Below are 23,741 nucleotides of genomic sequence, written 5' to 3' on the forward strand. Positions count from 1 at the left end.
CAGGATTTGCAGGGCAGCTGCAGCAGCAATGGCTGTGTTGGAGGAAAGGACCACGTGAAGGTAGCGGGAAGCTTCAGGAGACGTTAGAAATATTCCGAGCTCTAATCAGAATTCCTGACAAAGTGGTCAAAGCATTGACAAAGTGGTTACTACAAAATGCTTCCATTACTGACATGTCTCTCTCTTTTTTTTCTCTCTCTTTTTTTTTTTTTTTACTATTTCTACTCTAAGTTTTTTTTTTTTTTTTTTTTTTTTTAATATTTTTGGTAGTTAATATGGAATGTATTATTTTGTTGAAAAGGTTTCTGGAAGGGGAGAGCTTTCTTTTATCTAATTTAAAAATTCTAATTTATCACAATTGTTTTTATACAAGACACTATAGATACATCTTGTAGTTTATAATCTAAAAATAAAATCTCATCAAAATACTGTAGCTATTCTATTGTGGGCATCAATAAACAATGTATTTACTGTATATGGCTCTCCAAACATGATAAACCCTATACAAAGAGCATCTATCTTTATTGATAGGAACAGTTTCCCGTGTAAAGGAAATTACATGGAAAAATATGAGCCTTATGTTGTTTGAAAAGTAACTCAGCTTGACAGTTCTGAGAAAATACCAAGACAATTATCACAAATCAGTAGCAGCATGTTATATACAGATTTCAAGAGAATCACAGGAATAAAAAGAAAAAAAGTAGTTATATACCCGCAAATTCTGTCATTTAAAAACAAAACAAAACAAAAAATGTTTAAAGAAATATACAGGGCATTTGAAGGTTCTCCAGTGGGACTATCAAAGCTCAGTTCTCCCATGACAGTATCTTCTGCCTTCTGATTAAGTTTGGGATGGTTTGAAGCTGAGATAATATTAAACCCAGCCACAGTTATGAAGGAGATGTTTAGCTGTTAGTTGTTACTCATCTCCTAACTGAAAAAAACACCTGATTTTCAGGCAGCAGATGAATAATAATAATAATAATAATAATAATACTTGCCATTTATACAGAAATAGAATCTGGAAACTCTTGCATTGAGTAAGATCTTACCCAAGCTCATAGTTGTACCTACCGCACCTCCATCAACTGGATTATGTGCCGAGGTGAAACCCACTGTAAGAGTGACTGCACCTTACACTGTTGGTGTATCTGACCAGAGAAATTTTCTCCTGCCAAGTTCTTCAGACATGAAGCAGGTAAGTATTATTATCCCCATTTAACAGATGGAGAAACGGAGGCAGGAAAGAGACAAGTATCAAACGTGCTGTCTAGTTTGGGATGTCTCAGTTGTGGCTACCCAACCCAGCGATTTTTCAGCTGTAGGGAGCATCCTGAGCTCATAATGACTCAATTTAAAGTGGTGGACCCTTGGCATCTTTGTGGTCTGAGGCTCTGGGTGCTGGCTTCAGCCTGACTGATTTGGGGCAGAGCGGTCCTCACCCCCAGCCCTGGCAGAGCAGTGTAGGGGTGGACAGAGGAGAGCATCTGCCCTGCGGTGCAGGCTGAGGGAAACCCAGGTGGCCCTGCTCCCCGTTGGTGCCTAAAGGTCACGCGGGATGAACTGGGCTCAGATAATTAAAATTTGCAGTGTGCAAAATTCATGGCCAGAATTGAAAATTTGGTGGGAAGTAGTTTGGCCACGGCGCCAGAGGGAATAAATGTAAACACCAAGGGAAAGCCAGTGTCTGGCATTGTGCTCAGAGCCAGCAGTGGGAATCAGTTTAAAAATGCTGCATATCTTCAAGGCCCAAATTCTTTCTCACAGATTTAGGCAGCGAGCTGGGTGATTTTTGCATAGAGGTTAGACGCTTTTTTGTTTGTTTGTTTGTTTGTTTTTTTTTTTTTGGTGGATGATTATGGATGCTCAGAGACCTGCCGTGTGCCTGGGGTACTTCCATCTCTGTGTACTATTTTCTGTTATTCGGTGACAACTCTTGCACTGATTGTGTGAGGGAAAACAAACTCTATTTGGGATCAGCCAGGTGGCCTGCTAATGCCTCAAATTGTTAATACCAACAGCAATAAACTATGAAAAGCAGAATCTTTGTGGGATTGGCATTATTATTTGGGCAGGTACATTCTTGGGAAGGGGTCGTTAAAAAGCAGTTTTCTAAAGTCGACTTCAGTGCATCATACACATTTATATTTGTGTATTTCCAATACAGAATCAAAAGAAAATATTCCCATGGAGTTTGCTATTAAATACCAAGCTGTTTCAATTCTCTCGGCTCATGCATCCTGCCTAGCCTCCTCTCCAGCTGATTTGATCTGGTCACATAGCAAAGGTCTCGAGTGATTTACACAGTTAGTAGGAACTGATCTTGCTCTGGGGGTTTCTTCACCCAGGTGCCCAGACCGGCTTTCTGAAACGCTTTAAACAGCTGCTGCTTGACAGACTGGTACGTCTGAGCCACCAGCTTCGCCTCGCTGTACACCGATGGCATGTCTCCATGGCTTGGTGTTCGTGTGCTCAGCTGCAGAACAAGAGTCAGAGAAGAGGAAAAATGAAATAATAATAAAAAAATCAACCCATGAGCCAAAAGAAACAGGAGGCTTCAGTAGCCGTATAATCTTCCTGTCTACATTTCATAAGCAACAAACAAACTATCACTGTGCTTTGTGTGTTTGCTTTTGGTTTAACAACGACAACAGCAAAAAAAACCAAAAACAACAGGAAAGCAATGAATGCCCATGACACTGTTTCAAACCGTTGCAAAGAGGAATGAGGTAAACAGCTTTGCCTTGGAGTGGGCATCATCATCAGCAAATCTTAGTGTGCTTTGCAGTGGCAAACATCTGCCTCTCGGTTAGAATGATTTTTAGAAAAGAAAGAGAAAAATCTTGTCTCGGAATCTTTAAAGAATGCACACAGGTTACCCCAGTAGCTCAGGGCTTCAAAGTAACACTAGGAGGCTGCAGGAGGAGAGTCTCCTGCTGCACCCTCCCTTTCCCTTCTTTAATCTGTTACTGTCAGAAATGCTGTGAAACCTGCCTGGGATGGGGCAGAAATCAGTGTCAGGATCTGTGGTGGTGCTGGAGGGAAGGAGGCTGGTGCAGGACAGCAAAGCAAGCGCTGTGCTGACAGACAGACGGCCACCTGCAGCCCTCATGGCCCCAAGCACGCACACAGCAGTACGCACCCTCTGTTTTCACAAGGACCAAGCAGAAAACCTTCTCTGACCTGCCAATGCCTTAACAGCACCAAAGCAGTGGTGAGTCTTTGACATTATACGAAAGAAACTGAAATCTGGAAAATGCCTTAAAGCTAGAAGGCAGGTGAAAGTCCAACGCTTACAAGCCAGGGAAATAGCACCCTGTAGGAAAAAACACTGTCAAAGCACAGCCTTGGCGAGCAATCAACACTGCTTTCCTTCTCTGTAAAAAGCAGAAATGCTGAAAGAGGGACTGCAGGAAAAGTCCACAGGAACACACAGCCTGAAATGAGCTGCTCTGCTTCGCTTGGTGCCATCTGGGCACACAGAACGGGCCTGCTCAGCCCTGGGGTGTGTAGGCCCAGCCAGCGAGGGAGGGCGATGCTCCAGCTGGGGGTACATGGGCTGCAAACTGGCTACGGCCCTGCCATAGGCTTGTCCCGGGATTTGTTCCTGTGAGGATCCCTCCATTTTGGGTAGCAGTTGGAGTGTGCTTCACCTCCTGTCCCATGCCTGGTCAGGACCCGTGTCACCACATGGTGACAGGGCACAGGGCATGAAGCCCAGGCTGGTCCCTTCTGCTGTCCCCAGCCTCTAGGTCTCTGTTACTGCTTGGTATGGATGAGTCCTGTCAGACTCCTTTACCCGGGTGTCCTGCAGAGCAGAACAAGCCCTTTGGGCTCATCCTTACACCTCCCCACCATACCTGTCCTTATGCCTTCTTGGATGACCTTGGTGGTGGAAGTGGCTGTAGACTTCCCTGCAATCATTCTGCCTTGTTCTTTCCCATTAATTTCCCCATAGGAAAAAGATTTGGACACTTAGTAAAATCATTTTTGTCTTGTCCTCATTTTCTCTCACCCTACATGAACTATAGGATGATTCTGGACAAGCCTCATTATAGCAAAATAACATTACAGCAGTGAAAGGAGGAGGGCTGGAGAGACAGTGCTTTTTTCCTGCTGCTCCTCCTGGAGGTGGCAGGGTCAGGCTTGCTGCCTTAGTCCCTGCCTCCACCAGCACCTCCTTGAAAGGTCAGGCAAGAGGAGAAACAGTGACTTCAGAACTAGGAATAATGACAGAAAAATGCCTCATACAAGCATTCAGGAGACAATGTACTCCCTGATAAATTGCCAAATCCTATTCATGTAAAATAACAACACTGGCTTGAAATTACTTTTAAAAACACCCCTTTTCCCTGGGTTGGTTTGGAGCCTGAATGCAGAAAATGTTCTTTTTTTTTGTTAGGCCCATTTCTGTTTCAAAATGTTCATACTCAAATCTCCTCGGCTTCATGTTTCCCACCTGTCAACAAGAGGAAGGATTTGAGGCACCACCCAGTCCTGGCAGGAGGTGGTTGCTCCCTGCTTCCCACTCCATATCACTCTCCTTTCTTGCCCAAACCCTACTTGCTTTCATTTCCTTATTCCATACCAGGCTTCTTCCTACATTTCCTACATCCCTAAGCTCCACCTTCTAGTTTTCGGCCATCCATCTGACCTGCCACTGTCTCCTGTCTGTGGAAACTAAAGTGAAGTGTAAAGGTAGGCTGACCATGGTACCATTTCAAATGAGGGGAGCTGATGGCCATCTTTCCTAGAGAAAGTGGGGCTGTTGAAGGCTGGCGGCTATGTTAACTAATACAGCTTGTAGTTTTAATGCCATTAGGTTGTACTGCTGCTGAGTGTAATGAAATCAGAGAGCCTTCACCTTGTGACAAGTAGGTGTGTCATTGCATGGATTTATCAATATTAAATAACTCATCTGGGGGAGTGGGGAAGGAGAGGGGAATGGGCAATCCATAGCACCTGCTTCCATCAGTCAACTTGGGTGAGACAGGGAGCAGTTTAAATCCTAAAGTCTAAATCCTTGTGTAGGCCATGAAGTGATTCAGATGCCTCCAGGACAATGACAAATACATCCCTCAGGCCTCTGAGACTTGGTGAGTTCAACACTTCCCTTGGAGACAAAGAGATACTTGGGGTAAGACATAAAAAATCCCCAGTTCTGCTTGTGTGGACACTCAGCACTGTCTTGGCTTTTCACTGCTCATTGGAGCTTGGCTCCAGTGCCATGAAGAGCCAGAACACCCATCTGCTCTTCAAACCTGCCTGGGTTTCTGCTGCTGGCTTTCTTTGTGCTCTCAGCTACTGCAGCTGACCCCACAGGGTCTCTTACCATGAGATTGCCAAGACAGGGCTGACTCCTAGGTAAGGACTAGACCATGTGTGATGGGCAGCAATGTTCAATTGTGTCAGGCTTACCTTGCCATGAAGCTTTGCCCACCGAGCGAAGAACATGTGCTTGCAGAGCCGTGAGGGGCTCCCGCAGTTCCTCTTCCCCGTTGTGGCGTTGATAACCTCCAGGTCGGCATTCCCCACAATCCAGTTCACACTGAAGCCAGGAGATTTTCCAGGCTGACGAGCATCAGCATGACTAACCCCTGGCAGGAGAGAAGGACATCAGTAACACCCAGAGCCCCAAACCTTAAGAGGATGAGAATGTTTGGTCATTCACTGCGGCACATGCGACATCCTCGGGTGAATGCATTGCATGTGCTCTTGTCACCACTGGTTAAATGTGACTGGTCTGAGCACCCTAGAGAGAGAACGTGCAATTCCTATAGAGCTTTTCCTACGTGGCAGACAAACCTTTTGTTAGCCTGAGGAAAGAATTATAAAATTATATTGAATTATATTGAATTATAAAATCATAGAATGGTTTAGATCCAAAGGGACTTTAAGGACCATCCAGTTCCAACCCCCCTGCCATGGGCAGGGACACCTCCCACCAAACCAGGTTGCTCAAAGCCCCATCCAGCCTGGCCTTGAACATTTCCAGGGATGGGGCATCCACAGCTTCACTGGGCAACCTCTTCCTGTACCTCACCACCCTCTGAGTAAAGGATTTCTTCCTTATATCTAACCTAAACCTACCCTCTTTCAGTTTAAAACCATTCCTCCTTGTCCTACCACTGCACCCCCTGACAAAGAGTGCCTCCCCAGCTTTCCTGTAGGCCCCTTTAGGTACTGGAAGGCCACTGTGAGGTCTCCCTGGAGCCTTCTCTTCTCCAGGCTGAACAACCCCAGCTCTCACTCTCTCAGTTTGTAATGTATGGTGTTGACAGTAGTGTCATGGTTGTTGAATGAAATCTTCTGGGAAGGCTTTAAAGGGATGACCATTTTTTAAAGGAACTAAACAAAATGCTTTTGCCATGAATTACTTCAAGTGTGCTTTTCCTGGTCTGGTGTATTTATCAATTGTGGGGACCTTCTCTATGATGGGTACTCTTGATCATAGGTGATATAAATGGGGGATAAGAAAATATGAATCATGCATTCCAGCACCACAGAGAGATTATTATATCCAAGTTAATGAAGATCATGTTGACATCACAGACCAGCACATAAAACAACTCCTCACATTGTTTCTGCCTGCAAGATTCCTACCCTGCAGGATGTGACAATTTCTTCAAGATCTAGTTAAAGTCACCATGGCAGTATTTCGGACATGCTTAAGTGTGATACATCTTTACTTCCAGACTGTTATAGTGATGATGTTTTCAGTTGCCTGTGGTGACTGAATGACCTCTGTGTCATTCACGTGGCCAGTTTTGGACATCTGATAACACTCTGCAGTCCACTACAGAGCCTACGTGGGTGAGATCTCCCTTGGCTATAATGGAGGGTGGCCAGAAGGTCAGCTGTGGATGTCTGTGTGATGGAGTTATTGTTAATTAGGTGTATTCCTAACCCTTTGTAACCATTTACTGTACATCATCCTTTTCATGATGTCTACCTCTTTCCCTCTTCTCTTACCTGGAACCAGGAAAAGATGAGTCTTTGTGAGGAGATAAGAGGAATAAAGTGTGTATTTTATTTTCCAGTACAGGAGTGAGCTCTGCTTTGCCCTGCTCATTAGTGCTTCTGGGAGCAGACAGTTAACATCTGGAGCTTCCCAAGCTGGAAAAGATGGAGCAATCTGAGGCTGTCCAAATAGGTTGGACAATTTGGGCAGTGGATGATGTGGGAGGAGATGGGGACTGGTAGAAACAAGGCATCTGCCACCACCTCTAAACATGGTGAGTTCAGTAGGCACCTGAGAGGGACTGTGATGGAGGAGGAGAGCTATGCAGGGCTGGTGGCGATGGGGATGCTGCCTCCATGGCAGCTCCTGCCCATGGCCCTTTTGCAATGTCAGTGAGGGATGTGCTCCCTGTCTGCTCCTTCCACCGTGGTCCCTTCTGCCCTGGGAGGGAGCTGCAAGAGCCTGGCAGAACTGAGCACACACAGTGAGAGAAAGGTGGCCAGTGAAGGGAAAAGAATATATGGCACATCCACTTTGTACTGGTGGCAAAGCTGGAACTGCAGAAATCAGCTCATTCACTGGGACCAAACTCATTGCCGTGTAGAAGAGAATTACAGCTAAATCATAACCTCACCCAGGATTTGTAAACACATTCATGGTGTATTAATACCTCGTTCATTTTTTTTTTTTTCACCTGAGATAGCAGATCAGTCTGCATCTAAGATTCCAGTTCACCTAGGCAACAGACTATAAACTGAAAGCCTGGAAATCAGATAGCTCCTGGAGCTATTGAAACGCCTCTGTACAGAACAAGATGCAAACAGATCAAAATCTGCTGTTTGACACTACACATCGGCTCTGCCAAGATAGCACCCAAAAAGAATGAGTGCCAAAAAATGCGATAGCAAACACCCTCCTGTGAGAAGCTGCCATGGGTCACAAAATCAGTAAAAAGGCCGTGAAAAAAACTGTGCAGAGGAAATGGAAAGGTGGCACTGGGGCCAGAGCAGGCTGTGGGTGCCCATCAGTGGGGAGGTGTGGGCTGTACACCCGTTCCACGTCCAGCCCCAGACCTCCCTCTGCTCCTGGTGGGTGTCCATGAGAGCAGGGGGCTTGCACTATGCCTGGAAAGTGCCAGTTCTGCTTTCACACTTTTTCTTCCCAGTTATCATATGTCAGTATACATATTTAGCTAAGTGGAAGATATTTTCACATCGTTGTCTGAATGCAAGAGAAGAGGCTTCAAAGCAAACACTATGAGACTCATGCCAGACGCGAATGGGATGGCAGACCTGGATATATTCTGTGATTGCTGTTTTTGATCCTTTTTGTAACATTTTTCTTCAAGTTTTCCTTTTGACAAGTAATTGTTCTGACTTTGTTTGAAAGGTAACTCCCAAATAATCTAGATCATTTTCTCTCCTTTATGTAAAACATCCTCCTTAAAACCAACACAACAAAGAGTACAATAGGAGACTGTAGGAACTTGAAGGAAAAGAAAAGTCTTTGTACAAACAATACGAACTTGAGCATTGTGGGATATGAAATGAAATCTATTCTCATTCTCCTCTCCCTCCTAGCAAAGCCTCATGCCTCTTCGCTATACCCTTTATAACGGCCTCAGTCTTAAGAGAAAGAGAAATAAAAATTAAACAGTGTTTTTCTTTCTTCTAAACCATACACCCAAGAGTAATTCCAGTGAATGAAAGGATTTCCATCTGTCTGGGACTACTATGAGTAGAAAAGCTCACTGATTATTTATCTGTGGGGCCAAGGAGATATTTCACGATATCTCATCACACAGTATGACTCTTCTCTCCACTGAAATGCTTGTAGCATTACGATGAAGAGCCAAAATAATTGGTCTCCTTATAATTGGAGATCTCCTGCAATTTAAAATCCCCAGCTGGTCTGATCCCAGGGAGGGGAGAGGGAGGTGGAATAGCCTGGTCAAGGTTGCTGTGGTTTGGTGTTTAATGAATTCGGTATGGCTTTTGGTAGGTGGTCATTCCCACAGTCACTGAATATGTTGTCAGCACAGTTTTCCGGCTAAGAGAAATGCAGCACAAGGCTCAGTGATGTAAGTTCTAAGCAGGGCTGCAGTGTGGGCTCCCCGGGACTTGTGGGGGAGGGAAGATTACAAATAATGGCTTTAGAGACAAAAACAATGCAGACAGAGAGAGACAGATTCCTCCCACTGCTTCTCCTAGGCTGAAGAAAACCTACAAACACTTCTGAAAGCAAAGCAAAAGCTTTTTCAAACAGCAGTCTCAGGGAAGGAGGAAGCCAGCCACGAAGCATGCAACTACTTGGAGTGCCACCAGTGCCCCTTTGATGCACTTCTAACTGCCCTGAAATCTCTGGCAATTACTTACAGATGTAAACACACACTTGAGCAATTATGTCTTCTCTGCAAGTCCAACCCAGCCAAACAATGGCTATTCTGTGGTTAAATCCCTTGTTGTGTTTTCAGTCCTCCAACGGGTCAGGCTGGGTGTGATTTTGATCTTAACACATGGGTGGGCTTGCAATGACCTAGGGCTGGCAGAAGTGGCATGGGATGCAAACTGCTTCCCCGGTGGGAGATGCAGATGCCTCCTGAAAGCAGGGGTGTGTTAGCAAAATAACATCCAGGTTTGGGAAATGGAGAAGTTTTTCCTTCCTCCCTCCCATGGCATGGTGTGGGAAGAGGGGGCTGAGTGGTGCCCAGGCTGGACCAGGGCAGGAGGGACACGGAGGAGGACGAGGAGTGTGGAGCACAGTTTCCTCATACTTGCATTACACAGGCTTTGGCTAGCTGCACTGAAGAGTTAAAAATTGAGATAAGCTGTTCAAACAAGATAAGCCTTTTGACCTATTCACCTTATAACACGTACATGCATATTACACTTACCAGATGTACAAAACCACACAGAACCTGAGAATTTCCCCAGTGGCTAAACTATCACTTCTGCCTCAGCTAAACTAATTCTGTCACAAGGACACAGAAAAAGAAAAAGAAAAAAACAAAAAACAAAAAACAAGAAATAGATAAAGGGGTAAAATAACAATTTCCATGACTTCAGGACCTAGAGGGCTATGAAAGGCAATGTTACACCCCACTAAAGCATCCCAACCTCCCATCTCTGTACTCCTGACATTGTACCGGTGTCTCAGTGAATCCTCCTGAAAAAGTTATCAGCGTCTAAGAGCAAAATAAAGGTCTGATTGTGCAGAGCTAGTGTCCTTACACTCACATGCCTCATGGGGATCTGAAAGGCATTCAGGACTGTGAGACTTTGCTGGGGTGAGGCTGGGCAACTGCTGCCTGGCTGGGGGTTAAATAATCTGTGGTGGAGATGGGGAGAGATGAAGAAGAAAGGATCAGAGACCTGGGGCAGGGAGAAGGGCTGGAAAGAAGTGGTGGCGATGGAAGAAGCCCAAATAATAGCTGGGAACCACCAAGCTGCTCGCACAACTGGCAGCAGCCTCAGTAGGGAGCAGAAATGCCTCCAGGAGGTGTCCTAAGCAGGCAGGGACCCCTGCATGAACCCACAGTCCTTCTCTGAGCCATCTGCTCTGAGTACGACTGGTGAAGGAGCAGGGCTCCAACTAAGGGGCACTGGTTGGGGGTTGCATGCATGGGTCCAGAGATGTGAGGACTGCTTCTCCTGACCCCAAACCTTTGTACCCTCTCTGGGTGTGGGAGAGCAGGATGAAAGACTTAAAACTAAAATGTACTGAACAGTTCCACCTCCTTTAAAAAAAAATAATATATATATATATATTTTATTATGAATAACTTTTTCCCAGTTAGTGTATTGACAGGTTTCCTAGTTGGCTTATATCCACTACTAATCGTTTTCATGGTCACTGAATTTAAAAGCACGCTTCTTCATTCTACAAATTCATACTCGCAGGAAAAAAGGCGGCACGGGCTAATCATTTACTCACAAATATGTAAACTTTCCTGTTAGTGACCTAAGCAATTAGCAGTGGGAGAGGGGCTCGTTTGTCTTGCAGGCAGGTGTTCACTTACCACTGAGAAGCAGCTGATTGCGCCGGTATGAAGCTGGCAGCTGACCAATGTCTTCTATTCTATGGCTCATTACCCGGGAAAGGTGACCAGTGTGACAGAGGCTTCCCACAATGATGCTGTGCAAGTACATGGGTTCGATGAAGGAGCTGAGGAGTGCGCCTTGGAGCCCAAGGATGTTCCACCTAGAAAAGAAATTCGGGAGAGAGAAAACACATGGGTGGAGGAATGGCCACAAGAGAGCAGTCCTGGGAAAATCAGCAAAGGCCAATACATGGATTGGAGGGATGAGGGGTGAAACCATTCCTGTCCTTGTCCTATCATGCATGAAGCACTGTGCTGATGGTTTATTATACTCCCGTAGGACTGATTCTCCCCACACAATGTTTTTAGATTACTGTCATGCCACTGATTCAAGGGATGTATTTCTATCTTCTGTTATTGCAGAGGCTTCCTGTTAAGAACTGTTCTTTATATAGGCATTTTTGTTTGACTGAAGTTAATTTTGCACATTTTTAGCCTCTTTCTTTCTTTCTTTCTTTCTTTCTTTCTTTCTTTCTTTCTTTCTTTCTTTCTTTCTTTCTTTCTTTCTTTCTTTCTTTCTTTCTCTTTCTTTCTTTCTTTCTTTCTTTCTTTCTTTCTTTCTTTCTTTCTTTCTTTCTTTCTTTCTTTCTTTCTCTTTCTTTCTTTCTTTCTTTCTTTCTTTCTTTCTTTCTTTCTTTCTTTCTTTCTTTCTTTCTTTCTTTCTTTCTTTCTTTCTTTCTTCTTTCTTTCTTTCTTTCTCTCTTTCTTTCTTTCTCTCTTTCTTTCTCTCTTTCTTTCTTTCTCTCTTTCTTTCTCTCTTTCTTTCTTTCTCTCTTTCTTTCTTTCTCTCTTTCTTTCTTTCTTTTTCTTTTCTGCATGTATCCTTTTTCAATTGCAAGGGTAGAGCTATAATGAGTGCTTTTGTTATTCTTCCTTTACTTACCCTTTGTCCTACATTACTACCATCCCTATTCATACAGCCAAGATGCCATGTGACTTAGGATGCCAAAATTATCACAAAGGTCTTGTGAATATTTTTTGAGAACCTCATAGGGTGGCACTTACTTGCACAAATGGACATGCAGATATGAAGACATATCTAAGAGACATATCTAAGTGCCTGTTCCTGATAAGCACTTATAGGCAATTTATTTGTAACCGATACTAAAATGTTCCCAGTGATGAACCTGTCTCACATTGCTGATATCTCAAAGGTGCAAGAAAATTATGGTGAAAACCTTGGGCTCTTCAGTCTCTTTATGACTGAGCTCCTTACTGGATTAGTTGCCAGAACTATCATTTATTTTAATTTCCTACACATTTTTCCATCATGCTAGGCACATATATGAATGGGTTGTGAGTTCTTCAGGGGACAGGTGACTGGTTAAAAATTGGAAAAAAAAAAAAGAGGACGAGATGTTGTGTGATGCAGTTATCTTCTGTAGCAAACCTGCTCAGCTCAGCCCATCTAACGAGTTGTTCCCTACCACACAAACACTAACATGCTCTCTTACAATATTTTTATGTAAGCTGAATGCTGTCAATCTGTTTGAATAGTTTTGAGTTCAGGAGTTCAAACTGAAAACTCCTCAGAAAATGTAGTTTTGCAGAGTGTATTTTGGCTCATTAAAAACCAAAACACCGGCAACATTTGGAATGCCGTGGCTGACTGAAGTAGAGGGTAAGAGGTGCCTGCTATTTAAGGCAACAACCAGTGGCTGCCATGCTAAATAATGTGTTTAAAGCACAATCTCCATCAGCAGCAAGCATTATGTAGCTAATTTCTTACATCATTGTTCTTTTCATTAATTAACATTTCTCAACCGTTAGTGCAATTATTGCAGTGCCTCAGTGCTGTATGTCTCTTTTCATGATTAATAAGGAGTCATTATATTTCCCTTTCCTGAAGCAGTCAATTAACACGGAATACTTTCCATTAATTACTGAATGTTTAAAACCAGCATGCTGTACCTGGAGAGCAATCTGCTCTAGGAACCTGTGACACCAATTGCTTTAAAAAGTTCTCTTTAAATTTTATTCCAAAAACACAAGCAATTTAGCTGGCTATATTAATTTGCCTCCGAAGCAGGGCTGTGAATGAGAAACATCTTTTAATCTCATGCAAGAAAAGGCAGCCATCTGGCTGCCGAGGATTTCAGAGTCAGACTCTCCCTGTCTCCCTCTGTAAATGCAGGTCATTAAAGTAATGTGTTCATCTACATAAAACTCAAATGGAATATAAAAGGTAATATTTATATACAAACAATTTAGTCCCACAATTTAAACAGTCATTGGTTTTATGAAACATTTACTTTAGTTGATCAGATTTGCATAACTTCATTTCAAAAAAAAAAAGTGTGGTCATTCCTGCAAATAACATCACTTTTAAAGGAAAGAACTAGCTGCCTCTTTGAATAAATGTCTTACCATGATGCAAAATTAATAATGCGAGCTTAAGAAATTGAGTTGAGTTCAGATAACAGCACTATGCCTCAAATGAGCTTCTGAGGACAGTAAAAAAATTAGACAGTGATATCTTTGTCCGGTTGGAAGCTTGTGAGATTTTGGTATTGTTTTTAACATTTGACATTTCCTTAAAAAAAAAAAAAAAAGTATGTTTGATTGAAGGAGAGAATAAAAACAGCTAAACAGAAAAACAACATATGTTCAACAATATTGGAATTTTAATGATATGCACATCACAAGAAATCATCTGAGCTTTATTTACCAAAATAGGAAATTGTGTTCAGATCATAAATTACAAGGTAATAGTGATTATTTCATTCAAATTCTTTGCAAGGAACCTGCCTTTTCTTTAGAGATATTTCTCTGCCTAATTCCGAACATGTTCACCCTAGCATATAAAGGGATTCGGATGTCAATGGAATTACATTATTGTAAATCATAGTATAAGCACGATCAGGTCAGCCCCTATGTGTCAAAAGCATTTCATAAACATTAATTAATTCTCACAATGCTTAAGGGAGGTAAAGCCCCATTTTTATACACACTGGGAAATCAAGGATGAAAGGCAGCACGATTAGCTGAAGTCTGTGGCATTATTCCCGTCCCAAAGGAAGACCCAGGCAGGTTTGGTGGAGCAGGTGGGGGCACAAAACTCCTATATCAGCAGTGGTAGGTATAAGTGGCTACAAAACAGATTGGGTGGAGGGGTAAGACCAAAGAAAACAGGGGACATACAGGGCATGAGAGCAAGTCACGCCCGATGGGGAGAAGGTGGTGTAAAAACCACGCTGTCCTAGAATCAGAGAGCATCCTATGGTAGAAAGGGAAAAAAAAAAAGCAGAAAAGGTGCCAATATCGACAAGACAAGATTCAGCAGCTTGGATGTCTTGCTGAATCTCCTCAAGCAACACCAAGGCTGGTGTCCACCATCATGGCAGGGGGGAAACAGTATGAGGGTGGCACTGGCACTGCTACCGAGGGCAAGTGATGTACTGCTGGTGGCTTTCTGGTTTGGCATGACCTTAGTTTGGCTGCAACCATGCAAGAAAGAGGAATTAAAAAAAAAAGAAAAAAAAAAGAAAAAAAGAAAAAAAGAAAAAAAGAAAAAAAAGAAAAAAAAGAAAAAAAAAAAGAAAGAAAAAAAAAAAGGAGCTTTGCTTGCAAGTCTGGCCCAGGTTCAGTGTTTGGCTGGTTACTTCATTCTGGAAAGCAGCCCTGAACACAAGTCCCACCATGCCAGCACAAGCCCTAGGAAAAGAGGTGCCCTGTGCTCAGATGACCAAGCAAAATGAGACCCTTGCACTGCTGCTCCTGTCCTTCAGAGCACAGGAAAAGGATGTTACTGTTGGGGGAAATGTTGACTTACTCATTCTGTTTCTGTTTTGGGGATAAACAGATCTGCCTTAACAGGCTGCCAGTTCAGCAGTTTGCAAAAGGAATAGACTTAACTGACAAATATTGGAGTACTGGGGAGAAGGTCTCCTGTTCTGTGTGGTGTTCATCCCTTGACCAACAAACATGGATACTGCACTGAATTGTAACAACAAAACTTGGTCCTTTGATAACTGAGAGCCTAAAAAATTTTTTTTTTTTTTTTTTTTTTTTTTTTAAGGTGGTTGATAAGGAAAGTTCTCTGAGCAACAGTGAAGCTATCAATATGGGTGTTCATTTCTGAAGGAGCAATTTCTCTATAGCCTAATTTAGGTGTATGAAAGTAGCTGTGTTCCCATCTGTAACAAAGTGCTCACTTCAAATGCAGCTTTTCAAAATAAAATTATTATTCAGAGCAATGCAGTGTTACATTTTGGGTCCTCAATATATCAAAGTGACTTTTCTCACTATGAAGAAATATGCTGGATCATTCTGAATTTTCCTAATTGTGCAAGATTTTAAGGGCTGTTTTCAAGGCCAGGCATCTCTCTAATAACTTATATGCTGTGTGCTCCTTAATAACCCTTACACTAAAGAGAAAATCAACCCACTGCTCCCTTAGTCACAGATCATTAAAAAAAAAAAAAAAAAAAGCACAACAAAATCTTCAGCAAGCAGGATCAACAAAAACAAATGTCTCCCCTTTTCACCTAAATGTGGGAGCTTTCAGTGCTTAAATGGAAGGAAAGAATACCCTTCCTTTTGTTCAAACAGCAGATATTACTGCACTGTTTACAAAGACAAAATCCAGCGTCTGGTTTTCAATATAGATAATCCTTAAATCAATATATTTTTGCCTGTTTGTCAATCATGGAAATGCCAGCAGCGAGCTGGGAGGCATCCCAGACCAAGGCAGTCTTTCTTTAATGAGACGCCGTGCTCTCCTGGCCCCACCGAGCCCCTGCCGCCTCCTGCGCTCTTCGCCAACCAATACCACCCGTGAGGCATTCAGGGAAATATATCCCCAAGCCACCCCCAAGTTATTTGCAGCCTTGGTTTGCACGTGGCATCACTCAAAGAGAAACTTTGGTGCCTGCCTACCATCAAATGGCTTCAAAACAGAGATATGGAGAAATTGGCGTCGATGCTTCACAGCGTTTTGGGGAGCACTGTCCACCTGCCGTTGAAGCTGAGGCTGAAGTGTCTCCTCGGGACCTTTGGAAACCTCGTCTGTTAAAATGCACTGCTGATGAATTTCAAAGCTTATTTTGTTAAGGCTTTTAATAAAACACACACTATTTGTGTTGTTATTAAGAGCTTTAAGTCTTACCCACTTGGCGTGTTGTTAACCTCCTGTACCACAGTTTCTATTACCGATATTTCCAGCTATGCTTCACACAATATAAATTGTTATTCATGGTGGCCTGTGCTCAGCAGAACACCTGTGGTGTTCCTATTTATATGACCATTTAGCTATTATTGGTTTGGAAACTGGAACTAGTGCATTAGTTTTTGATCTGTATTTTAACAGTGGGTGGTTTATATATGTTTTCTGGAATATACCTCGTGGTGAAAGATTGAAATTGAAATCTCAGTCACACAGAAAGGGGTTAAGAGGGAGAATTACAAATCATGTGCACAAATCATCTCTAATTGAAGATCTCGCTGTGCTAATTGATTTTCATTTACATTAATATGCAGCCTTTGAAGTAGCTTTTCTTAACAGTTACCTTGTCAGGCTCAGCCTTCTGTTAACAATGGCTCCGGTCGACGGGCTAATGCTAAAATAGATCTAAGAATGCCAGTTTCTAACACTGACTTTTAGTCTTGCATTTTTATATGCTATATTTAAATATAGTTTAATGTGCCCAAATCATCTTGTAAAGTGCTTTCAAATTCCCACTGCTAAATCCTGAAACAGTGCTTTAAGACCACATTACCTTGCAACACTTTAAAGATATTCTCAAAAGATCCCTCTAGCTTGTGGGCCCACATAAGCTACGAACCTTAGCCATGGGACAGGAACAGACTGTCGGGGCTGTAATGCCAAGTTTGAAGGTCCTTTGTTACTGTTTGTGACATTTTATAGGTGAGGTATAATTTAGATGTTCTAGGTCTTATTTAACCTCCAGGCTTAATGCCGCTGTTTCTGTGAAGTACAAGGAAGTTGATGACCATTAACCTGGTAGCAAGAAAATACACAGTCTTTTAAAGGTGACCTTTTAAGAAGCTGTAGTAAGAAAACAATTTCAAGGCCAGAGCTTACAAGATACACGCCGAATTCTGGCTTTTATTTGCTGTATAAAGACAATGTTTGTGAGGACTGTTTCCCCCAAATCCTGTGTAAACACTTTCTTCAGGCCTGCATCCTGCAAGGGCAGCTGCAGATTGGCAGTTGGCAGAGGCCACCTTCTGGAAGAGGACAAGTGCCTTGTCTCGTGCATTTATTGGTACATTCATACACTATTAGATGCACATTGGATGCACAGAAAACTGGCACCTCTCCAAAGTAAATGCATCAGCTAGGTCAGAGTTTAAGATCTCCAATCCATTTGTTGAGATGTATCAAGGAAGAGGGTCTTGGGGAAGAGCAGTTCACTACACAACTCAGCCTCCAAAGGGACACACAGATAAGAACCGATTTTTATGTAAACCTTAGCATTGAATGCTCGTATTTAGATCCTCTAAATAATCTGCACACATTTCTACAGTGATGATAAATGACCTGGAAACACTGTTTTATGCTATGAGGCTGCTGTGTCATGGTGGCCTCCTCCTTGCACTCCCAGTGCTATTGCTCTTCTCTGCCAAACCACAGGCAATGGTCATCATTAAAACTTTCTGTGCAGCTATTCAGGGGGGAATGCCCCGCTATTACGGATTGGCTGGTGATGGGAGAAATAATTTCTCTACTTTCTCTGCATGGAAGATGAAGGGAGACAGGTGCTGATGTATAAGTTTGATGAGCTCAGAGTGCAGAGCAAGAGACCATACAGGAGGAAGGACAGACAGTACGCGTTGGCAAACCAGGGGCATGGTGGGACTAGGGCTTGAGTCATGGTGGAAGGAGCTTGGCCTGAAGCTCAGACAGAGTTTCCATGAGCCAGAAGACAAAGCTTATGGAAAAGAAGTTTCTGGACTCTGGCAGATACTGTCTTTCCTCTATAAGTCTAACTAAAGGATGATGGACTTCAGTAAAAGAAATATACCATTCTTTAATATTTTTTTCCCCACTATATTTTTCCTACTTTAAGAAAAAGAAGTAGAGACATTTGGGACTTCTTATTTTATATATGAATGTATTTGTTTGAGCAAATTATTACCTGCAGATCTGGAGTGCATATATATGCTTGATGTGTTTTGGGAAGCCAGAAGAGTTGTGCAGGGGAGCATGGAGGCTCTGGGCTCTCTTCATGTAGCTTCGTGTCACTGAAAGGGACACAGACAGCCTCTGTCCCCAAGCCCCAGGGCACCAAGGGAATGCTGAAAAGCTTGCCCCCATGGCTGGTGGGATCCTGAGTGCCTTTCAGACCTTGCTATTCTGGATATTTATGAGGGTCCAAGGTGAGAATTTAGTGCTGGACTTTACAAAATGTTGATCACTGCACTTGAATCTTTGAAGAGCAGCTGAACTCTAGACATATTCTTTGTTTATCTAATTGTGTGTCCTTTAGTGTGTGTGCTTGTACGTTTTCCTTCAAACATCTGGACAGCAAATGTAGAGGCTTCCACCAGCAGCAGCATTAACTTGGCATTGACCTTCTAATAAGCAAAGGTATGAGCTGATTCCATGTCCAGCCTTGGTGTGAGAGAGCGAGAGCAACAGAATTTTAATCTAGTCCATTGTACGAATGGGCGTGATTCCATGAAAAAAGAAAAAACTAAGCTTTTTTAGGGCTGTGATGTTGACCTAGGATATCTTTGTTGATATAAAGGCTAATAATAACTTCTGATCAAGAAAATGTTGAATTACTCACATTTTTCCCCAAACAGTTGATCTTTTTCAGAATTATTTAGCTCATGATATTGCTCTTTTTCACGGTGTACATTACAGAGAGAAATGAAAGTCAAAATCCTAGGTGTTAGTGTAACTAATGAATTTTGGGTCTAAAGAACATGGTTTAATCCTAAAATCTGTGGCACAAAAAGGCTGAACTGACTTTAGCTGCACTGTGAGACTCACAAAAGTTCTGAGTGTAAAAGCTAACACTCTCTCAGGGTGGGTTATCTGGGGATTCATGGCGCCCAAACCTTAAATTTGCACATATAAATGCATAGGATTTTAAAGCCAGAAGGAACCACCAAGATCTAGTCTGACCTCCTCTATAATGCAGTTGCAGAATTTCACCTCGTAATTCCCTGCCTGAGCCAAATAACATGAGTATTCATGCTAGAAGTGTTTGTGCTTTAATTCAGTAAGGGAATAGGTATGATACCAGGCTGTTTATCCTGCAATCTCAACACAGCCACAGAACCCGAATAATGCATACCAAGCATCAAATTCTCTCAAATTTGTGGTGATAGTAATAAAAATTGCTAAATGCCTTTGAATAACAAATAAATCTGATTAAATCACTCCCTGCTTGTGGCTATCCTCTGAGCAGGAAGAACATAAATTGTTAGATATAAGATTTATAGAATGTTATTCACTTTTCTGGGTAACTCTATTCTTGGATCTTTGATATTCTGATAGCAATGTCCTTTGCAAATAATGCAAAATGATGTATATTTTAGCAGCTGGTTAGGTTCTCAAGAGGAAACGTTCTCTAATAGCCCAGTGTTCCTGAGGGGCTTTTACAAGCAATAAAATCCAAAGTATACAAGTCAGATTTTTGTCAAATCTTGGTTATACAAACATGAATTTCAGCTCTGGAGATTTTTATTTTTCTCATTGCTAGACAAGTCCAGATGATGTGAAACTAGATTCCTGCATCCTGCAGACATTTGACGAGTCAACTCTTGTTGTGTTAGAGCAAATATTTGAAATCTGAAGAATGGCATGGAAACCACTTTCTGATTTCTCCACTGGGGCAGAGAGGGGGGGAAAGGGCCCTCGCACACCAATATCATTGTTCACCAAACTCCACTCCTGTCTGTACTTTCTACGTCCAGAGATAAAGGCAAAAAAATACTCTATATGTGATGACACATAGGTGAGGTGAAATCTTTGACTTCTTCTCTGTATGGGTGAGGAGGATAAGAAGGACAAAGGTTGATCATAGATCGTATTTAATATGGTAAACTGAAATTTGGGATCAAGTTTATTGAATATGTCATATCCAAGCCTTTTCTCACCAGTCTTTGCTAAGCCCTATATAACATTTCTAGCAGCCAAAAATCACTGACAACATACTCACCAGCAGCTTGCCCTGCAGGGACTGCTTATTTTCTATCATGATAGACATGTTTTTGTGAACATTTCCTGTATTGGTGCTTTGCTTTCAATACCACAGTGATTCCCAAATTAGAACTTGTGAGCCCAACAGAAGTTATGACACAAAGATGTGTAGTTTGGAGGCTGTTTTTTAATCCTGGAGTTTTGTAATCCTGGAAAAATCCTGGTAGATTCTTTTTTCCTCACAGACATTAATGCTGCTTAGACATGTGGCAACAAGGAAAGGATTCATTGAACGTGCTTAGCAGATGTGCTTGGAGAAAAACTAGCTTCTGCAAGTGTGTATTACAGTCAGCATCCACATCAACACCGTTTGCAAAGCTGATATTTAATTCACTGGCTAATGACATTCAAAACCACGGAGAGTGCAATATTTCAATTCTCAAACTTGAATTTTTTCTTTTATCTTTTTTTTTTTTTTTTGAGTCTGAATTTGGAAAACCCAGCTGCATCTAAAACAGTGTGGGAGATCCACTGAAAACAGTTTGGGTTTTCTTTTATCTCTTTATGAATAAATGAAAATATTATAGCAGAAGATGCTCTTTATCTGTCATGCAAGCACAACATTTGTGATGATTACGCTTAGCAGAGTGTGGATTTTGTGTTCTGTCTTTTGAGCCTGTTAGTATTTACATTTGCTGGTTCAGTCGTACATTTTTTTGCCAAAACGCCAGGCTTTGCTAAGCCTACAGACCAATTGAACTTTAGTAGGTCATCTGGTTAAAGCTAAGTGAATAATTTATACATTTACATTAAACAAAAGCTTTATACTTTTTAAAAAGATTTTGCTTATATTGGCTTTTAATGATTGGGCCAGATTCTCAACTGCTGTAATTTAGCTGAGTTCTTAGGAACGATATTCCAGCAGAGAATTTGATCGTAACATTTACATTTTTATAGTTATAATGCAGTGTATTTTACATGGAGAGCTGCATCTATACACATTATATATATAATTATGAGCATAAGTATACATGCATGTAGAGGTATATACTGATTGTATAAGTATGCATCCAACTGCACATGCTTTGTTTTCAGTTTGTGATAACCATCATTTGTTATCACTTAATGTTCTAAATAGAGAAAGGCAAGTATGATGACATCTTATGTGCCACCATGGAGTAATTACGAAATATTTGTAAATGGCAATTATTCTCCATAAAGATATGTCATATTTACAAGACAGAGTGGAAAGCCACGGAGGTGGCTGTGACAAGAGAGCTCTGCAATGACATTCAAACTATTAGCAATATTCTTAACAGTATTTAGGGCACTTTATTGGTGCAGATGAGGTAAGCTTATCTGCATGATGGTTGGTTTGCAAGTTTTGCAGTAAATGATCCAATAAGAGCAATAAGACGTATTTTATTTGCACACTGAAATTCTACTGGCAGAAAATGCTGAAAAGAGGGTTTATATTTTTGTCACACTGTAAAGAGCAACTAACGACCCATGGAGAATTTGGGAAAACGTCCTATTTACATTCCATCCTATTTATAGGGTCTATCTTTGCATACAAAGGCAGTCTTTGTTTCTGCAGGCTTTGTCAGCACCTGTGAGTTATTCCCCCACCAGTAGCCATCGTTTTTTTGTGGCATCAAACTTCATTTCCACATGCAAAGAGATTCGTGATGCACATGCATCTGGTGGTACGGTACCTGGCGATTTTGTCTGTGCAGGACATGGTGATGAGCTGCTCTCCCAGCAGCACGCCGTCCCATGTCTGCGCCGTGTTGTGGCACCGGACGGGTATGGTTCCTTCTCCAGACTCGATCTTTGTTCGGAGGTGCCCTCGGTATTTTCTCACTATGTGCTTGCTGCTGTTCACTGCACAAAATGAAGACAAGAATGGCAATAGTTAATTTTTTCAGATGCCTTTTGAAAGAAACAGGCTGTGGTGACACCATGGCTTGCATTTGCCTGTGGAAGGCCTTGAAGTTGGGTGCAAAATTAGGTGAGGCTATAGCTGAAGAAAGGAGTACAGTGGAGAAAAGCATGATTTATTTTTCAAATAAATCAAAAGTTTTACATCATAGATTCACAGAATCATTAAGGTTGGAAGAGACCTCTGAGATCATCTGGTCCAACTACCTACCTACTGCCAATGTCACCACTAAACCATGTCCCTAAACACCACGTGCAACCTTTCCTTGAACACCCCCAGGGATGGTGACTCCACCACCTCCCTGGGAAACTTGTTCCAGTGCCTGACTGCTCTTTCTGAGAAGAAATGTCTCCTAATCTCTAACCTAAACCTCCCCTGGCACAACTTGAGGCCATATCACTAGTTATCTGTCTACTAGTTACCTGTGAGAAAATGCTGAGCCCCATCTCCCCACACCTTCCTTTCAGGTAGTTGTAGAGAGCAATAAGGTCTCCCCTGAACACCCTCCAGACTAAACAAACCCAGGTCCCTCAGCTGCTCCTCATATGACTTGTGTTCCAGGCCCTTCATATACATGTATGTTGACATCACATAAATTGAGGTCACATTGACGTTCTCTTCCATATTTGAAAAGAACAGAGATGATTTTCTTTTTTAAAGAAGCAACATGATATTTTTTTCTCTTTTCTTTTTCTTTCAATCTTATAAGATTGAGCTGTTTGCTTAAATTCCCTCTGTAGTCCCCCTACACAAGGGAGGTACGCTGCTGTCTTGTGCCATACTGGTCTCTGACATTGCCATCCGTCACTTCAGCGATATCACACATTTGAGGACAAGGTGACTGCTCTTGGGGTGGTGAAGGGCACACAGCTAATACACGTATCCTGTGCCTCGGTGAGCTTGCCTCACAGATATACAGTGAGTGAAAAATATAGTGACATTTCTGAAGTACTTTGCCATAATTTTTTACTTTTTATAAAAGGTCATTATTGAAATTACTCTTACTGTCTTATCATGCTTCCTTGTTCCTGAGTATTTTGGTAGTAAAAGAACAGCATTGTAGGAGCAAGGAAATCCTCTGGGTCTGCTCACTGTCTTACCTCAGAGGGTTTTGTTGGAGGACACCTGAAGAATACCTTTTCTGTGCAACAGACCTTTTATATTTTAGCTCAAAGGAAAAGAAGCAGAGATGGTACAAGGTGGCCTTTGCTTTCCAGGAAAGGAATACTAATTCCACAGACATGAGGGTTTTGACCATATTTGCAGGTCTCTCGTTTATTTTTCCATGGCCAGCTCCTTAGCTGGACCAGGAGGTTTCTGCTGGTGAAGGCGATGCTCCTCAGCCCTTAGTGTGCTATGGGGTTGCCTGGCCTCTTTCTTCACACTGAGTAACACCGGGATGTCACAGGTTGACTGCTCAAACCTCTGGCCATGAGCGGCTGGGTGTGTGGATGCTCCCCAGCCACCCGCTCTCTCCCTCCTGCCACTTCTCATCTTTGCCTTGTAGGACTGCTGCCTGCACTGCGAGCTCTGGTTGAAGCAATTGATTGACTTTGGCTGCTGCCAATGGATGGCTTACAAAAACAGAATGGGAAAATAAATCACTTCAGCCCACTGGGATTAG

The 23,741-nt window shown here is 42.3% G+C and overlaps 1 protein-coding gene across 3 annotated transcripts in view; it reads right to left on the bottom strand.

Annotated features, from left to right (window-relative positions):
* Positions 1–249: 249 nt before the first annotated feature.
* ADARB2 (adenosine deaminase RNA specific B2 (inactive)) overlaps positions 250–23,741 on the bottom strand; it is a 310,817-nt gene continuing 287,325 nt past the window's right edge. For all 3 annotated transcript variants that reach the window (XM_084507932.1, XM_084507931.1, XM_084507933.1), the window contains 4 exons: positions 21,891–22,059; positions 10,980–11,161; positions 5,419–5,597; positions 250–2,476 (listed from right to left, as the gene is read on the bottom strand). In XM_084507932.1, the coding sequence (XP_084364058.1) occupies positions 2,300–2,476; positions 5,419–5,597; positions 10,980–11,161; positions 21,891–22,059 (707 nt within the window). In that variant the 3' untranslated portion in view covers positions 250–2,299. The remainder of the gene's footprint in view (positions 2,477–5,418; positions 5,598–10,979; positions 11,162–21,890; positions 22,060–23,741) is intronic.

Source organism: Aythya ferina (genome assembly GCF_964211825.1).
Source record: "Aythya ferina genome assembly, chromosome: 2".
NCBI lineage: Eukaryota > Metazoa > Chordata > Aves > Anseriformes > Anatidae > Aythya > Aythya ferina.